Source organism: Eurosta solidaginis, chromosome 2 (assembly GCF_040869045.1).
Source record: "Eurosta solidaginis isolate ZX-2024a chromosome 2, ASM4086904v1, whole genome shotgun sequence".
Taxonomy (NCBI): Eukaryota; Metazoa; Arthropoda; class Insecta; order Diptera; family Tephritidae; genus Eurosta; species Eurosta solidaginis.
In genome coordinates this window covers 294,788,187-294,807,422 of record NC_090320.1, presented here as the reverse complement: position 1 = coordinate 294,807,422, position 19,236 = coordinate 294,788,187, and the positions used below count along the sequence as shown (strand labels likewise).

The 19,236-nt window shown below is 38.9% G+C and overlaps 1 protein-coding gene across 1 annotated transcript in view; it reads right to left on the bottom strand.

The window, feature by feature from the left end:
• Window positions 1–208: 208 nt before the first annotated feature.
• The window catches only part of LOC137241234 (bilin-binding protein-like), a 31,936-nt gene continuing 12,908 nt past the window's right edge, over window positions 209–19,236 (bottom strand). Inside the window, exons 2-6 of the mRNA XM_067768603.1 lie at window positions 9,904–10,018; window positions 9,652–9,779; window positions 7,363–7,439; window positions 7,206–7,298; window positions 209–601 (exon numbers count right to left, since the gene is read on the bottom strand). Coding sequence (XP_067624704.1) covers window positions 381–601; window positions 7,206–7,298; window positions 7,363–7,439; window positions 9,652–9,779; window positions 9,904–10,018 — 634 coding nt within the window. The 3' untranslated portion in view covers window positions 209–380. The remainder of the gene's footprint in view (window positions 602–7,205; window positions 7,299–7,362; window positions 7,440–9,651; window positions 9,780–9,903; window positions 10,019–19,236) is intronic.

The following is a 19,236-nucleotide window of genomic DNA, read 5'->3' as shown; positions in this document are numbered from 1 at the left end:
TTGGTACTAGTACAAATATGTACTCAGTACTTTACAGGTCTGGGGTATAAGCGGAGCACGCTACCATCACACAACGGTGGCCGCCGAACAGGTCGTAGTTATCGCGATAAAATTTCGTAATCGCCAACTTTAGATCAGCCATATCGTAAAGTATCAATAGAATTATCGAACAAACATATTACACATTTAAAAAATTTCACAAAAAATATTAACTTGTAATAAGAAAATTCTATATTTTGTGTTCAGATCCAATTACAAGAATGAGAAGAAATTTCAGTATTATAATAAAATTACTGACAATTACAAGTGTTAACTAGATATTTTTAATATAAAAGTATGTACATATATGCAAATGTAAATTAGATATAAATCAAAAATATTTAGAAATCAAGACCTTGCCCCTTTTTCGCATATTTCTTACGCAGCTCCTGCTGCACCTTCTTCAGCTGATCTGTGACTGACTCTCCATAACCTCCGCAATCCTTATGAAGGGCCGGTACGAGTTCCTCTCCGGAAATCTTTTTGGCTTTTAAAGCTTTCAAGTAACCTTTTTTAACTTTATCGGATGGTTCAAGGTCTCGTGTATGTATCCAAACGTATTCTGAATTTTGGAAGAGAAAATAATGTTATAAATATGTTTATATGTGATTTTTGAATGACATGTAAAACTATGATAACGTTCGTGCATTTGTCCTCCATTTTTCAAAATTTATTAAAGGTATAAATGGATTGTTGAACTCTAATCCATTACGTACACTTTTGGTTCAGGGAATATGTTAAAGATATGTGTGGGAATTTTCGAATTTGGTTTGTTATCGAAATTATTACGATGTTGGGCCATCTTCAGTGTCATTGTTTTTTCTGCTTTCCATCGTTTTGTAGAAAAAATAGCTAAAACCTATTGCAAATACAACTACACGAAGCCCAACATAACAGCTGTATTTTGCTTAATGTTTGACGTATCTAAATTTGAGAGTTGGCGAAAATCCCATATTGAAAATTTGCGATTTTTCCAGAGCTAACGTTGAGAACAAGGTTAGGTTAGGTTGAACTGGCCGGTCCATGAGGACCTCACATAGACTGAATAAGTCCGTAGTGTTACCAGAAGTTTTTTTTAACGACCAAACTGAAAAACCCTATCAAAAGCCAGGACCAATGTTATAAAACAACTCCATCCTCTTTGCAAATACTAGAAGCTTCCTGGAATTAAGCCACTTGCTGCTTCTAGATATGACAGCTGTATCACTCCTAAACCCGCACTTCCTACATCTGCTATCACTGACCAAGCCTAATTTAAAGGCATGTGACGCCTGAAGGCAGTACCCAGTCAGGATACCCGTCATGAGTCTACAGTCCTCTCTTTTTAATGATAGAAGCAACTTTGTTAGTCTAAGGTTGTAAGACCTACACATAACCTTAGACACTTCACAGCCCCGCGCTTGAACCCACACTTTACCGCTTGGTCGATCATGTGCACATCTCGCTTTCGCTTAATCTCGCCCAGTCTAATTGGGACGTCTACGGAGCAAGCTTCAAGGGATGCGCCCTTTTTAGCTAGTTCATCCGCTTTTTCATTCCCATCTATTCGCATATGCCCTGGGATCCAATATAGATGTATGCTTCTCGCTGTCCCGATTCTCTCCAGAGATTGCTTACACTCTAACACACATTTAGATGCTGTGCTATGCGAGATTATTGCCTTAATTGCTGCTTGACTGTCAATATAAAAGTTAACGCGGTTGCAGCTTAAGCTATTCTCTTCCAGGGTTTCTACTGCTTTGGTTACGGCTAATATTTCCGCTTGGAAAACGCTACAGTAACCCGGCAGCCTGTAGGATCTGTTTATTTCCGGATCAGCACAGTATACCGCAGACCCTACTCCTTCCACTACTTTGGAACCATCTGTGTACACATGTATCGCCCCGTCTGCCATTTGTGCAGCCTTGCGCCAACCGTTCACCTCTATTGTGGCCTTAAGATCTTTCACGAAGCGCAGATAGGGAATCAGGTAGCCTGTTCGTCTTATGATTGATGACGCTATACTACTATGGCCATATGGTCGGCGCTCAAGCTGCCCCGAGGCACCGAGCCTGGTTGCGGTTGTTAATGCTTTGTTCTTTGCTACCAGGTCTACAGGTGGAGTGTGCAGAATGGCATACAGTGCAGCCGTCGGGGTTTTTTTCAGGGCTCCCGTAATGCTAAGCATCGATAGTCTGCATACCCCCTCTAATTTGTTGAGGTATGTTGTTTTTTGTGTGGCTTTCCACCAAAAAAGAACTCCATAGTATAGAATAGGGCTTACAATCGCTGTAAAAACCCAATGAGAAAGAGAGGGCGATAAGCCCCACGTACACCCCAGTATTCTTTTACATGCATAAAGTGCCGTTGAGGCCTTCTTCACCCTCTCCTCCACATTAAGCTTCCATGACAGCTTACTGTCTAGGATGATACCTAGAAATTTTTTGCAAGGTTTCTCCTGTAAGGTCGCTCCTCCTAACTTAGGCCTGGTCCAATTTGGGACCTTGTATCTCTTTGTAAACAAGACCATATACGTCTTCTCAGCATTCACTTTCAACCCGACATTAGATGCCCAGGTATGAATATCCCGAAGCGCCCGATCCATCAAAGAACTAATCGTTGGAAGGCAATTTCCACTTATGTCAATTGCAACGTCCTCTGCGTAAGCCGTAAGTTTTACGGGTCCCTCATCGAATCGCCTGAGCAGTTGGTTGATGACCAGCGTCCACAGCAGAGGTGATAGCACCACTCCCTGCGGTGTGCCCCTGTCCACTGATTTCGTGGCCTCGCAATATCCCCATTGTGATGTAATTCTCCTACAATATAACATGCAGCCGATCCATCTGATTAAGGCGGCATGTACTTTAATGTAATTAAGACCAACCATAATCGCCCATTTAGAAACATTATTGAAAGCCCCGGCAATGTTCAAGAAGACTCCTATAGCATACTCGTTATATTCCAGGGATTTCTCTATGCTTATTACCACCCTATGTAATGCGGTGTCTGCCGGCTTGCCTTTGGTGTACGCATGCTGTGTTGTGGACAGCAGCTTTTCATCCACGTTGGGCTTTATGTACACATCTATCAGCCTCTCAAAGGTTTTGAGCAGAAATGATGTTAAGCTAATGGGTCTATAGTCTTTGGGATACACGTGACCGATCTTCCCGCCTTTGGTAGGAAAGCTACACGAGCAGTTCTCGAAGAGTGCGGTACATGATTCAGCCTTATGCACCCATCGAATATTGTTTTAAGCCATTCCACGACCGCCATACTTGAAACTTTTAGCATAGCCGGGAATATACAGTCTTGGCCCGGCGATGTAAACTTAGAAAACGTTTTCACTGCCCATTCTGTCTTGGTATCGGTCACCAAGCCCGGCATTACCTGCTCCGTGATCGAAGTGTGAGTGATGTCTGCTGGCTCTTCTAAACCGTCCCCAATGGGAAATGTGTGTGAAGTAGCACCTTAAGGGATTCCTCACTACTAAGTGGCCATTCCCCGTCCTCTTTATTTATTAGTCCCTAGGCTATATTTCCCCTTGCTAGGACTTTTTTCAACCGTGCTGTTTCGCTGGAGCACTCGATGTCCGTACAGAATCTTTTCCAGAAGATTCTCTTCGCCCTGGAAATTTCACGCTGGCAGATCCTAAGTAGATCCCTGTATTCGTCCCGACAAGCTTCGCTTTCCGCGGTCTTTGCGAGCCTCAACATTTCTTTTACCTGTCTTTTTAGAAGACTCAGCTCATTGCTTCACCATGGCGGCTTTGCTTTTCCTCTGAATGTTCTTAGAGGGCAAGCTTTGTTATACGCAGTCATAAGCGTCCTTGTTAGGAATTCATTCGACTCCTCCAGTTCTTCCACATTGGCAACCTCTTTGGGTTGTCCCAGTTTTGTTTCTACCTGTTCTTGAAATTTAGTCCAGTTCGTTGACCTAGGGTTTCTAAAGGTTCCTCCCTTCTCTACCCCCTTTAGGGGGATGCTGAAACTGATATACGCATGGTCGGAGAAGGATGGTCTATCAAGAACCATCCAATCATACCTTGTTATGTCACGCTCGGAGCTCAATGTAATATCCAGAACATTACTGAATGTTGGACCAATGTTTGTAGGGACATTTTCCCTGTTGGCTATATGCAAATTGGTTTGCAGGATGTAACAAAATAGAGATTCGCCTCTCTCGTTCGTATCTGCTCCTCCCCACGCATTGTGGTGCGCATTTGCATCGGCGCCTTTGACCAACCGCCCTTTGCGCCTTTCCTCCTGTACTAGCCTTTTGCACTTCATCGGTGGAACCTCCGCAGCACGGGCAATGTAGCAGGACGCCAGGATAAATGCCTGCTTATTCTTTTCCTCAACGGCCACCACTACGAGGTCCTCAGTAGTGTAATTAGGCAGCATATATGATTGCAGCTGTTCGCCAAAAACGTGCGCGCTAAGTCCAGAAACCTTTCCTCCCGATGAGAGCCACGGCTCGTGAATCAGCGCCACGTCAAACGAACCCCCCTCCAGGGTTAGGAGGAGTTCGCTCGACGCCACTTTACTGTGTTGGAGGTTTATTTGTAGGACTCGCAGCACCATTTGGCTGTTTGTGCCCCTCCAGCACCTACGTCGTGACGTCGTCGTCCTCCCCTTGCGCTTTTCGTTGAGAGTATTCGAGGCCCCCTTCAGCCTCTCGTAACTGTTGTGCCGGGTGTTCCTCTGTGCGAGTCACAGCACCATTTTAGAATAAGGCTAACGTTAATTTGAGATTTTCAATTAGAGTTCTCACAACCATCACAAACATGGAATAGTCTGGAATCAAAGAGATGTTCTTACATGTTTCTTAAGTCGTAGTGAAGTTTGAAAATTTTTCAAAACCGTCTTTGCTTTCAAAAGTTGAGCAATGCAGAAAATCAAATTGGGAGCTAAATTTTCCTACAAGTTTTGAGAATTTTTGTTCTGTTGCTTGCTCGGAAAAATCCGCAAAATAAATTTATTTTTTATTACCTATCAATTTGATCACTTATTGCAATGGAAAATAGTTAGTAGTTTGAAAAATGTTTAAAAATGTATTAGATAAAAATAAGTAGACATATTTTTTGAAAAAAAAAAAAAAAAAATAACAAAAATATTTTATAAAAAAAATAATTAAACAAATGAATTTAATTAAACTATTAAAAGAAACAGCAGGAAAAGTTTGTATAAAAATTAGTAATTCAAAAAATTTTATTAAAAAAAATAATACAACATAAATTATTTAAATCAAATTCAAAAAATTGTAAAAATTTTTACAAATAAATTAATAAATTATTTTTCATATGTTTGTGTGTTTAATGGCGTGTTCAATTTACTTAAGATTTTTTAAGAATAAATGAGCTTAAAGTCGATAAATGACAATTGTTATTCAATTATTATTTTTGGTTTTATTAGGAAAAACTGAAAAGAAGTTTTCGAAATGGTACCATCGCAATTTGCCAGTAAATGTTTCCTTCTTTTCAGTTTTTTCCAATAAAACCAAAAATAATAATTGAATAACAATTGTCATTTATCGACTTTAAGCTCATTAATTCTTAAAAAAATTTAAGTAAATTATTTTTCTATAAAAGTTTTTAATGTAAAAAAGAATTTATGAGACAATTGGTAAAGAGTTAAAAAAAAAAAATTAAAAACTTTTACAACTTGTTAATAACAAGTAAGGGGTGTCTAAGTTCGGGTGAAACCGAACATTATATACTCAGCGTGAGCTTCAATTGTACATTTCATTTCACATAAATTACTTTTCTACATAACACGTGGCACCGCCCGTTTAAAAGAAAAATATCTCCCCATTTCCTCTTACAGTAAAACTTGATAAGTGAAATATCATTGATTCAAAACTACTATTTGCTAAGATATAGCTTATTGCTCTAGTCTACGACCCTTTTAAACTTGTTTTATATCTAAGTTGCCGTGGTCTTTAACCGATCCCGTCCATTTTTACTAGAAATATATTCCGCTATAAAGAAAATATGTGTACACAAATAAATTACGATATGTTAATTTTTCTTCGAGTTATGGCTCACGAAACATAGAAAATTGCTTAGTCATAAAAGGAGCGGTGCACCGCCCATTTTTTAAAATTTGGAGTTTTTCCTATTTATTGTTATAAATTCACTTGGGAAATGAAATACCATTGATTTAAACTCTTTTTTTGCAAAGATATAGCTTATTTTATTCGTCCACGACCCTTTTAGAAATCTTTTATATAAAAGTGGGCGTGGTCCTTAACCGATTTCGTTAATTTTTCTTCAAAGCATTTCTTATAGTAAAGGCAACCTCTCTTTGTTACGGTAAGTTTAACGATTTTCGATTTATGATTAATAATATTTGTAAAATTAATTTTATCATAACTGGGCGCTGCCACTCCCATTTAAAAAAATGTTTCCAAATTTTTGTCAAGAGTCCCAATGTCAAATTTCAACATTCTATGTGTATTATTTACTAAATAATCAGGTTTTTGGGTTTTCGAAAGTGTTTTATATATAAAAAGTGGGCGTGGTTATCATCCGATTTCGCTCATTTTCAATACCCATCTATCCTGGGTCCAGATAAGCTAGTGTAGCAAATTTGGTGAAGATATCTCAATATTTACTCAAGTTATCGTGCTAACAGACGAACGGACGGACGGACGGACGGACGGACATGGCTGAATCAAATTTTATTTCGATACTGATAATTTTGATATATGGAAGTCTATATCTATCTCGATTCCTTTATACCTGTACAACCAACCGTTATCCAATCTAAGTTAATATACTCTGTGTACAAAGCACGCTGGGTATAATAAGTAAAAAAGTTTTTTTACTCCAATTATTGCACCGCACTATGGACTCATTGATCCATGAGGTCATAACGGACCGGCCAGGTCAACTATACATTGCAATACATTTTAAAATATATGTCCTGTATGTGAGAGAGTCGTACTAGCGTGTGCTCCTATATCTTCTTTACTGCCTTTATCGCATAGAGAATGAGAATAAGTCGGCTGAAATAACTTTTAGTAAAATAAGACATTGTCCAAAAAACTTAAGATTCGAAAAGGTTTTCACTGGCACTGGTTTTCCACCAATTAGAAAACCGTTTCTACATGCATAATAGGGACCTGTTCTGGCGGCGTTCGGACACAGACACAAATCGAAATGTTTATTCAAAACAAAAAATACTAACCGGTGTGTTTATCCGATTTTATATTCTCGCAGAAATAGAAGATAATATATTTTTTGTAATCAACACTTAGAATTTTGTAAAGAAAAGGCAAAGCTGCAAAATATAAATAAAAGTTATAGTTTCAATTTCTTAGAAAGATATGATTATAATAACATACTTATTTCACCATATTTAACTTGAAATTGTCCATCCGAATGGAATATAAGTTTTCCGGTTTTACATTCTGCGGACCCGCTAATAAATGTGAAAAATATGTGTTAAACTGTTGTGTATATTTTCAAATTAAACAACAAGAAGAGTATGTGAACGCTACTGCGAGTTTAAAGAGGGGGCGAGACGCCTTTGCAGGAGGAAAAAAGCATAGGCAGAAAGGCATGAGTGCGAGGAGCATGAGGTCCTTAGTCCGATGTTTAGAGAGTACTTAGATTATATTGGGAATACTCCTCTGACCTTCCAAATGGAGACAGCGATGTACCTATCGCCCAAGCAAGATGATTTCTTTGAGCCCGCAATCGATGAATTTATGGAATTTATGTTCCTCCATCCGACTATGACGCAATCAGAATAGCAATAACCAGATTGAAAAACAAAAAAGCCGCGGACGCTGATAGATTGCGGAGCTATTAAAATACGGCGGCGAGGAGTTGGTAAGGCGCATGCATCAGCTTCTTCGCAAAATGTGGGCGGACGAGTGTATGCCCGACGATTGGAATCTAAGTGTTCTTTGTCCAAAGTATTTTTTGTCCACAAGAAAGGGGATTTTGCACACTGCACCAACTATCGCGGAATTGGCCTTCTTAATATCGCATATAAGGTCCGGTCAAGTGTATTTTGCGAAAGATTGAAGCCCACCGTGAATCGGCTGACTGGACCTGATCAGTGCGGCTTCGGACCTGTTAAATCTACTAATGACCAGATATTCACAATGCGCCAAATTTTGGAAAAAAACCGCGAAAAAAGAATCGACACACATCACCTCTTCGTCGATTTTAAAGCCGCCTTCGACAGCACGAAATGGAGCTCCTATATGCCGCTATGTTTCAATTTGGTTTCTCCGCCAAATTTATACGGCTGTGCAAATTGACGTTGTGCAACACCATCAGCTCAGTCAGAATTGGGAAGGACTTCTCCGAGCCGTTCGTAACTAAACGAGTTTTCAGACAGGTTGAGCCCCTATCGAGCGATTTCTTTAATTTGATGCTGGAGAAAATTATACTAGCTGCAGAACTTAAACGCTCTGGAACAATATTCTATAAAAGCGTGCAACTACTGGCATATACTGATGACATTTATATCATCGGCCTAAATATCCGCGCCGTTAGTTCTGCTTCGCCAAACTGGAAGAAGAAGCGGTAAAGATGGGTTTGATGGTGAATGAGAACAAAACAAAGTACCTGCTGTCATCGAGCGAAGAGTTAGCGCATATGCGCCTCGGCAGCCACGCTGCTGTTGGCAGCCATAATTTAGAAATAGTAAAAGATTTCGTTTATTTGGGAACCAGCATCAACACTAGCAACAACATCAGCTCTGAAATCCAGCGAATAATCACCCTTGCCAATAAATGCTACTTTGGACTAGGTAGGTAACTGAAAAGTAAAGTCCTCTCTTGGCAAACGAAAATCATACTCTACAAGTCAGTTATCGTACGCGTCCTGCTTTATGCGGCAGAAGCATGGATCATGACAACATAAGATGAAGCGGCTCTGGGGGTGTTTGAAAGGAAAGATCTACGAAAGATTTATGTACCTCTACGAGTTGGCGATGGCGAGTAACGAAGAAGATTTAGCGATGAGCTGTACGAGCTATACGCAGATATCAACATAATCCAGCGAATTAAAACACAACAGCTGCGCTGGCTAGGCCATGTTATGCGAATGAAAGATGACGATCCAGCCACGAAAGTTTTTCTATCGGAACCCGCCTATGGAAGTAGAAGTAGAGGGCGGCCCCTATTCCGCTGGAAGGACCAGGTGGAAAACGAATTAAACTCCCTTGGTGTGACCAATTGGCGCCGGTTGGCAGAGAGAAGGAGCGACTGGCGCGCTTTGTTGGACGTTCATAATCGTGTAAACGCTTAAGCGCCAATTAGGTACGTAAGTAAAGATAGCATAACGCCGAAACCGGTTTGTCTCCAAACAAAACTTGACAAGGAATGACGGAAAATGGTTCCAATTCAAGTAATTGATGTATATTGAAGCAATTTTCCATCATTCCTTGTCAAATTTGATTTGAATACAAACCGGCTTCAGTAAAGTGCCATCTTCAGTGTTAGTTTTTGAGAACGAAAAGGGAAACAAATATTTTACCTATGCACTTGGAATTTGAAAAAAGTTTCTTTTGACACAAAAGTCTTCACTTTTACATCCTGTCGTAAAATCACCAACATAAAAGGTAACATAACTTTCAACTAAAACCAAAAGCTTTGCCTGCAATTAAAAATACTTACATTAATCTACTTATTTGGAAGTTTTTTACTTGAGGCTCATCGTTATCTCCAAGACTGTAATCAGACTTTTGGCATCGGTCAAAGCTAATCTTATCGAAACTACTTTGCATATACCAGGTACCTGTGAACTGTAAATAATTAAAACATAAGCTTTGAAAATGGTGTTGAAGTCTATGCATAGAACTATAAAATTGGCCTAGCTTTATAGAGCTGGCACTTAATTTATTTAAGTATATAGAACTTAATACTCACCCTTTTTAAGTCCAATTTTTTCTTATATGCTATTTTCGGACACCGACCTGGTTTTGTAAGTCCTCCGGCCACCAAACATGATGATGTCAAAAAAATAAAAATTAACAAAGGGACACTGAAAAACAAGGGAAATTAATTTTAAACAAGTAAGGAAGGTTAAGTTCGGGTGTAACCGAACATTACATACTCAGTTGAGAGCTATGATGACAACATAAGGGAAAATAACCATGTAGGAAAATGAACCGAGGGAAACCCTGGAATGTGTATCAAATGAAAGGCATTAAAGAGTATTTTATGAGGGAGTGGGCCATAGTTCTATAGGTGGACGCCATTTAGGGATATAGCCATAAAGGTGGATCAGGGTTGACTCTAGAATGCGTTTGTACGATATGGGTATCAAATGAAAGGTGTTAATGAGTATTTTAAAAGGGAGTAATCCTTAGTTCCATAGGTGGACGTCGTTTCGAGATATCGCCACAAAGGTGGACCAGGGGTGAACCTAGAATTTGTTTGTACAATATGGGCATCAAACGAATGGTGTTAATGAGTATTTTAAAAGGGAGTGGGCCTTAGTTCTATAGGTGGATGCCGTTTCGAAATATCGCCATAATGGTGGACCAGGGGTGACTCTAGCATGCGTTTGTACGATATGGGTATCAAATGAAAGGTGTTAATGAGTATTTTAAAAGGGAGTAATCCCTAGTTCCATAGGTGGACGCCGTTTCGAGATATCGCCATAAAGGTGGACCAGGGGTGACTCTAGAATGCGTTTGTACGATATGGGTATCAAATGAAAGGTGTTAATGAGTATTTTAAAAGGGAGTAATCCCTAGTTCCATAGGTGGACGCCGTTTCGAGATATCGCCATAAAGGTGGACCAGGGGTGACCCTAGAATTTGTTTGTACAATATGGGCATCAAACGAAAGGTGCTAATGAGCATTTTAAAAGGGAGTGGGCCTTAGTTCTATGGGTGGACGCCGTTTCGAAATATCGCTATAAAGGTGGACCAGGGGTGACTCTAGAATGCGTTTGTACGATATGGGTATCAAATGAAAGGTGTTAATGAGTATTTTAAAAGGGAGTAATCCCTAGTTCCATAGGTGGACGCCGTTTCGAGATATCGCCATAAAGGTGGACCAGGGGTGACCATAGAATTTATTTGTACAATATGGGTATCAAAAGAAAGGTGTTAATGAGTATTTTAAAAGGGAGTAATCCTTAGTTCCATAGGTGGACGCCGTTTCGAGATATAGCCATAAAGGTGGAGCAGGGGTGACCCTAGAATTTGTTTGTACAATATGGGTATCAAAAGAAAGGTGTTAATGAGTATTTTAAAAGGGAGTAATCCTTAGTTCCATAGGTGGACGCCGTTTCTAGATATCGCCATAAAGGTGGGCCAGGGGCGACTCTATAATTTGTTTGTACAATATGGGTATCAAATGAAAGGTGTTAATGAGTATTTTAAAAGGGAGTAATCCTTAGTTCTATAGGTGGACGCCGTTTTGAGATATCGCCATAAAGGTGGAGCAGGGGTGACCCTAGAATTTGTTTATACAATATGGGTATCAATCGAAAGGTGTTAATGAGTATTTTAAAAGGGAGTAATCCTTAGTTCCATAGGTGGTCGCAGTTTCGAGATATCGCCATAAAGGTGGACCAGGGGTGACCCTAGAATTTGTTTGTACAATATGGGTATCAAGAGAAAGGTGTTAATGAGTATTTTAAAAGGGATTAATCCTTAGTTCCATAGGTGGACGCCGTTTCGATATATCGCCATAAAGGTGGAGCAGGGGTGACCCTAGAATTTGTTTGTACAATATGGGTATCAAACGAAAGAGTTAATGAGTATTTTAAAAGGGAGTGGGCCTTAGTTCTATAGGTGGACGCCTTTTCGAGGTATCGCAGTAAAGGTGGACCAGGGGTGACTCTGGACTTTGTTTGTACGATATGGGTATCAAATGAGGGGTGTTAATGAGTATTTTTAAAAGGGAGTGGGCCTTCGTTCTATAGGTGTTCGCCTTTTCCAGATATCGCCATAAAGGTGGACCAGGGGTGACTTTAGAATATGTTTGTACGATATGGGTATCAAATGAAAGGTGTTAAGGAGTATTTTAAAAGGGCGTGGGGCTTAGTTCTATAGGTGGACGCCTTTTGAGATATCGCCATAAAGGTGGACCAGGGGTGACTCTAGAATGAGTTTGTACGATATGGCTATCAAATTAAAGGTATTAATGAGAGTTTTAAAAGGGAGTGGTGTGAGGCGTTTTCCAGATATCGACCAAAATGTGGACCAGGGTGACCCAGAACATCATCTGTTGGATACCGCTAATTTATTTATATATGTAATACCTGCCAAGATTTTAAGGGTTTTTTATTTCGCCCTGCAGAACTTTTTCATTTTCTTCTACTTAATATGGTAGGCGTCACAACCATTTTATAAAGTTTTTTCTAAAGTTATATTTCGCGTCAATAAAACAATCCAATTACCTTACCATGTTTCATCCCTTTTTTCGTATTTGGTATAGAATTATGACATTTTTTCATTTTGCATAATTTTCGATATCGAAAAAGTGGGCGTGTTCATAGTTGGATTTCGTTCATTTTGCATACCAAGATAAAGTGAGTTCAAGTAAACACGTGAACTAAGTTCATTAAAGATATGCCGATTTTTGCTCAAATTATCGTGTTAACTGCCATGCGGAAGGACAGACGGACGACTGTGTATAAAAACTGGGCGTGGCATCCACCGATTTCGCCCATTTTCACAGAAAACAGTTAACATCATAAAATCTATGCCCGTACCAAATTTCAAAAGGATTGGGTAATTTTTGTTCGACTTATGGTGTTTAAGCGACTTAAACTATGAACATTTTTCGTTCGTTTGTTTCAGTAGATCAGTTTTCGCTATTTTTTGGAGGATGTTGGGATGGTTTGCCGTGATCTTTTTTAGGGGAAAGCCGGTTGAATTGAGAGCGTCTATGGTCTCTGTTAGGGATTGCTCGGCTGATTGAAGATCATGACTGCCAGATAAAATATCGTCAACATACGTCTCGGATTTTAGTATTGGGGCTGCGCGTGGATGGGAATCGGCTATGTCTTTCGCCAGCTCGTGTAGAGTGCGAATAGCCAGGAAAGGCGCGCAGTTAACCGCGAAGGTGACCGTTTTTAACTTGTAGTCCTTTATTGGACTGTGTTCGGGGGTTCGGAATATTATCCGTTGGTAGTCTCGGTCATCGGGGTGCAAGAGAATTTGGCGGTACATTTTCTCGACATCGCCATTAAACACATATTTATATGTTCGCCATTTCAGCAACATAAGTCGGAGATCGGGTTGGAGGGTTGGTCCGGTACATAAAACATCGTTGAAGGAGTGACCGGAACCCGACTTTTTGGAGGCGTTGAACACAACTCTGACTTTTGTTGTCTTTTTGTCTGGCCTTACGACTGCATGGTGAGGGAGATAGAATGAGCAGTATTTACCCAGGGATTCTATTTCGTTGGGACTGCATTCTTCCATGTGGCCTAGGGACAGATATTCTTCGAGTACCTGGTCGTACTGCTGCTTGAGATCGCCCTTTTTTGAGAGGGAACGTTCCATGCCGTGGAACTGTCGTAGGGCTGGTTCATATCCGGCTCGAAGGACCAAAAGGAATGCTTGGTGGGAGTTGAACCCGCAACCCCGGGCGTTTGGTCGGTTACGTCAGCCACTGTGCCACGACTCATACGCTTACAAGCACATAAAATTACTCATTTATAACTCTTAATAAACTGCTCGCCCTCAATTGCCCAAAGCTTAGACATGGTCCTTCGAGCTGGATTACTGGCTCGTATGGAAGTTTCATTAGACGACTAAGCCGTCTAAGGGGGGAGTATGTTTAAGCGACTTAAACTATGAACATTTTTCGTTCGTTTGTTTCAGTAGCCATTGAGTGTGCTTGTAATTCTCAACTGGTTAGTGAAATATTCTAAAGACATAGTTTGAGTTTTTTAATTAAAATCGAGGTTCTTCGGATGGTGTGCTAATACATCAGAGCCCAGTGCTCGCCTCCATATCACACTTTGAAGGGGTTCTTCAAATAGAAGATGAGGTGGCTCATTAGAGCGAAACCTCAGAGTGCCCAACGCTCGCCCCAAATTAAATAAATAGAGGTTTTTCTAGTAGAAAATGGGGTGCCAATACCTCAGAGCCGTCCCGTGCTCGCCTCCATATCACATTTTAAAGGGTTCTTCAAATAGAGGATGAGGTGGCTTAGTAGAGCGAAGCCTCAGAGCCCCCAGTGCTCGCCCCCAAATTAAATAAATAAAAGGTGTACTGATGCTATGCATCCTCCCATGACTTAAACACACCAATAACACTAAAACTACCCAACTTAATAAACTAAACCCCTTAAAATAAACACAAATAAATAAAGGTGTACTGATGCTATGCATCCTCCCATGACTTAAATACACCAATAACACTAAAACTACCCAACTCAATAAATGTAATACATTAAAGCAAAAACCCCATAAACTCAATACAGTCCATTAATAATAATAATTTATAAATTTAAAAAAAAGGAATGCTTGGTGGGAGTTGAACCCGCAACCCCGGGCGTTTGGTCGGGTACGTCAGCCACTGTGCCACGACTCATACGCTTACAAGCACATAAAATTACTCATTTATAACTCTTAATAAACTGCTCGCCCTCAATTGCCCAAAGCTTAGACATATGGCGTTAACAGTATCCTAGACAAATTAAATGAAAAAAGGGCAGAGCCACGCCCATTTTGAAATTTTCTTTTATTTTTATATTTTGTTGCACCATATCATTACTGGAGTTGAATGTTGACATAATTTACTTATATCCTGTAAAGATATTAAATTTTTTGTTAAAATTTTACTTAAAAAAAAATTGTTTTTTAAAAGTGGGCGTGTTCCTTCTCCGATTTTGCTAATTTTTATTAAGCGTACATATAGTAATAGGAGTAACGTTCCTGCCAAATTTCATCATGATATCTTCAACGACTGCCAAATTACAGCTTGCAAAAGTGTTAAATTACCTTCTTTTAAAAGTGGGCGGTGCCACGCCCATTGTCCAAAGTTTTAATAATTTTCTATTTTGCGTCATAAGTTCAACTCATCTACCAAGTTTCGTCGCTTTAGCTGTCTTTTGTAATGAATTATCGCACTTTTTCGGTTTTTCGAAATTTTCGATATCGAAAAAGTGGGCGTGGTTATAGTCCGATATCGTTCATTTTAAATAGCGATCTGAGATGAGTACTCAGGAACCTACATACCAAATTTCATCAAGATACCTCAAAAGTTACTCAAGTTATCGTGTTAAAGGACGGACGGACGGACGGACATGGCTCAATCAAATTTTTTTTCGATCCTGATTATTTTGATATATGGAAGTCTATATCTATATCGATTCCTTTATACATGTACAACCAACCGTTATCCAATCAAACTTAATATACTCTGTGAGCTCTGCTCAACTGAGTATAAAAAAGTGATATTGTTAAAAGAAACTTGGTGGGCTGAGTAAATTATTTTATTACATTTTATTACATTTTGCTTTTGATTTTATATTTTTTTTAACTTAGTTTGATACTTTTTATTTAATTTTATATATTTTTATATTCTTTAATTTAAAGTGAAAAACTTTATCTTTTTTTAATTTTATTTTATTTTATTTGTTTCTTCCTTGAGCTCCACTTTGGCCTATACATTATACATCGGTTGTATACAACAAGACATATAAAACCATTTATACTAAATATACATAGGTAAATTCATAATAATCTGTAAATTACATGTCAGTATCTAAAAACGAACGTACAATGGAGATGGAATTACTGCCTTTTGAATAGGTAGAAGCTTATCTTATAATTTTAGTTTCTCCAGGGTCGTCATAAGAGTTTTGGGTACCACGCCTGTTGATGAGATGATTACTGGCCCTATGCTTACTTTGTCAAGGTGCCATAACAGCTTCATTTCCTGAGCAAGTCCTATGTACTTTCTTTTCTTTTCTGAGTGCATGTCTTTCAAGTTGTGCGTATTGGGAACCCCAATATCAATTAAATACGCGCTATTTTCTTTCTTTTCTAATAGGACTATATCTGGTCTGTTATGGGGTATGTTCTATCTGTAAATATAGTGCGGTCCCAGTAAAGTTTATATTCGCTACTGTCACCGACAGTTTGCTTGTGAGAGCAGTGAGGGCATTCGCTGGTTGACTGTGAAGTAGAACGGTAGTCAGTTCGTGGTACAATCAATTTCCTTAACATTTGAATTATAATTTAACCTAAACCTTTTGTTAATTAAATAAATAAATACATGTATTACTTTTATAAACGTAGTGAGACTATTCATTTTAATCCATTTGGACATTCCTGACACTACTTTCTAGCACTGCCGAGGGAGTATATTTATAATACGGAAACAGATTCGTACGGATTGCCAAGCGCTGGTGAACGATTTTCGCTACGCCGTTATGTCTTGCTAAATAGTCTGTTGCTGCGAGCATAACGCAAGCTCCTGTTATGTGCTGTATTGTTTCCGACTGCTGTTGGCACTTCCTGCATTTGTCACTGCCAATTTCAGCGCGTACAATGTATTTTAAGTAATTTTTTGTGGCAATGACTTGGTCCTGTATTGCTATCATGAGGCCCTCAGTTTCCATAAAGAATCCTGAATTCTTCAGCCATAGGTTTGAAGCAACGGTATCGATCCCTGGTTGGCTTAATGAATGGGGGTGTCTGCCATGGAGTGTTTTCTTTTTCCATTCATCAATGAGTAGTGCTGTATGAATAGAATCGCTTTCTTTATTCTGTATGTCGACATTAAACAGGTTTAAAAGCGTATAGTTTTTATCCGCTCCGCATGCAGCTTGGTGTAGTGCTGTGTTCTGCCCTAAGAAATACTGGCGTAGGTTTGCGATCTGTTTTTTTATAAAGATGTTGGATACCTATCAGGCCACGCCCTCCTAGACTTCTAGATAAGTTTATTCTCTCCACTGCAGATTTCGGGTGATGTGCTCCGTATTGTGAGCTGTGTTTGACTCACTCTTTTAACACCTTCCAACTGCGTGTAAGACCATTTTAATACTCCGAAACTATACTTTAGCACTGGTATCACAAACGTGTTTATTGCTTTAAATAAATTCCTGCCACTAAGACCAGATTTAAGGATTGATCTTGTTCTATATAGGAAGAAGTCAGTGATGTTCTGTATCATGACATTATGATGTATTCTTCTGGCCTGCATATAACCTAGGTATTTATAGTACTCATCTGCTTCTAATGCATCTATTTTTTCATTATTCGCTAAGGGAAAATTATGCTTTACTACATTTGCGTGCTGAACACTCAGTATTTTACATTTATCTAGTCCAAATGTCATACAAATATCTCGTGAGAAATCTTCGGTTATTTGAAGGAACTCATTCATGTGCCGCTCGGGCCCTGCATATAACTTACTATCGTCCATATAGAGGAGGTGTGAGACCTTATACGATGGACCTTCTCTTCCTTTTATGTTAAATCCATTTTTGGTATCATTAATCAAGGTCGATAGTGGATTAAGCGCGAGGCAGAACCAAAGAGGACTTAAGCTATCTCCTTGTAGTATGCCTCTTCTAATGGGTATCGTGGAAATACTTTGTAGTCCATTTTTTGTTTTTAGATTAAGTGTTATCTCCATATACTCGAAAGATATTCAAGAGTAGTTATTATGTTTGGAGCTAGTTTATACACTTTTAGCACCTCAGGTAACCATGAGTTGGGTACACTGTCATAGGCTTTCTTGTAGGCGATATATGTCGTATATATATTTCTTTATTTGTGGTATGCTTGTTCCATTACAATGGAGTCTATAAGAAGCTGCTCTTTGCATCCTTGGGAATTTTTTACACAACCTTTCTGTTCAATAGCAAGGATATTTTGCGTCTTTAGATGGTGGTAGATCTTATTAGCAATGCATGCTGTTAAAAATTTGTAAATTTTATCTTATTTTATTTCATCTTATTTTATTTTATTATTTAGTTTATTTCATACCATTTTTTTTATTTCACGTCAGTATAAATAGGCTTTTTGACCATTATTTGCTTAGTGCAAAGTTAAATTAAACTCCACTATTTCGGCTCAACGTTTCGCTAAGCATCTTAGCTTCTTCAGAGGCGAAACTGAATTTATTTAGTAAGTTTTATCACATCCAAGTAATTTTATCACAACAATAATGTACGTAAAAGAAAGTTATTAAAAGAAATTTCGGTTTTTTTTTACATATGTACGTATGTATGAAGGGGTGTGTTCAGTGAATACCTAAGAATGTGAAAATGTAAACAAAAACTTTATAATAAACATAAAAGGAATGCGGCGAAGATGTCATTCTTTCTATTAACAGTTCTATCTCTATTTTGCATAATTCTTAAGCTTTCTGTTGTGTATCTCACTTTTTCCCGCCTTTCCTTGTCCAATATTCTCGCTTTACGTAGATCAACAGAATGTCCGCTTTCCGTTGTGTGTTGCGGTAGTGCTGTATTATTATACCTTTCATGAAAATGAAATGGTATATTAATTTCGTCACGAAACCCAAAATTGTAAGTCCTTAAAGGAAAATAGATAGACCCACCATTAAGTATACCGAAATAATCAGGTTGAAGAGCTGAGCTGATTTAGCCATGTCCGTCTGTCCGTCTGTCTGTTTGTATGCAAACTAGTCCCTCAATTTTTGAGATATCTTGATAAAATTTGGTGAGCTGGTGTATTTCGGTGTCCGATTAGACATTTGTCGGAACCGGCCGGATCGGACCACTATAGCATATATCCTCCATAGAACCGATTTTTCAGAAAAAGAGGATTTTTGTAATATCTTACTCAATTTAACAGATTGAAGCCTCAAACTTCACCATATACTTTCGTATATTGCACATATTGTTGCCTGAAAAAATTGATGAGATCGGATTGTTCAGATAAGAAACTTTTCGTAATTACTGCCCTATTTTAAGAGCTAGAGGCTTCAAATTTCAACAAATGGTTCTGTTCCTTTCCAGGTCTTTAAGCTACAGTTTGAGAAGACCGCAGCAGTGAACAACTGGAATGTGGAAGATAAAGTTGCCGCACTCTTCGTAGCATTGAAAGGACCAGCTGCCGAAATCTTACAGACTATTCCAGAGTACGAACGGAACAGTTATGACGCATTGATGACTGCTGTAGAACGGCGATACGGAAGCGAACACAGGAAACAGATATTTCAAATAGAATTGCAAAACCGCTACCAAAAAGCTAACGAGACTTTGCAGGAGTTTGCTTCGGACATTGAAAGATTGGCTCATCTTGCAAATGCG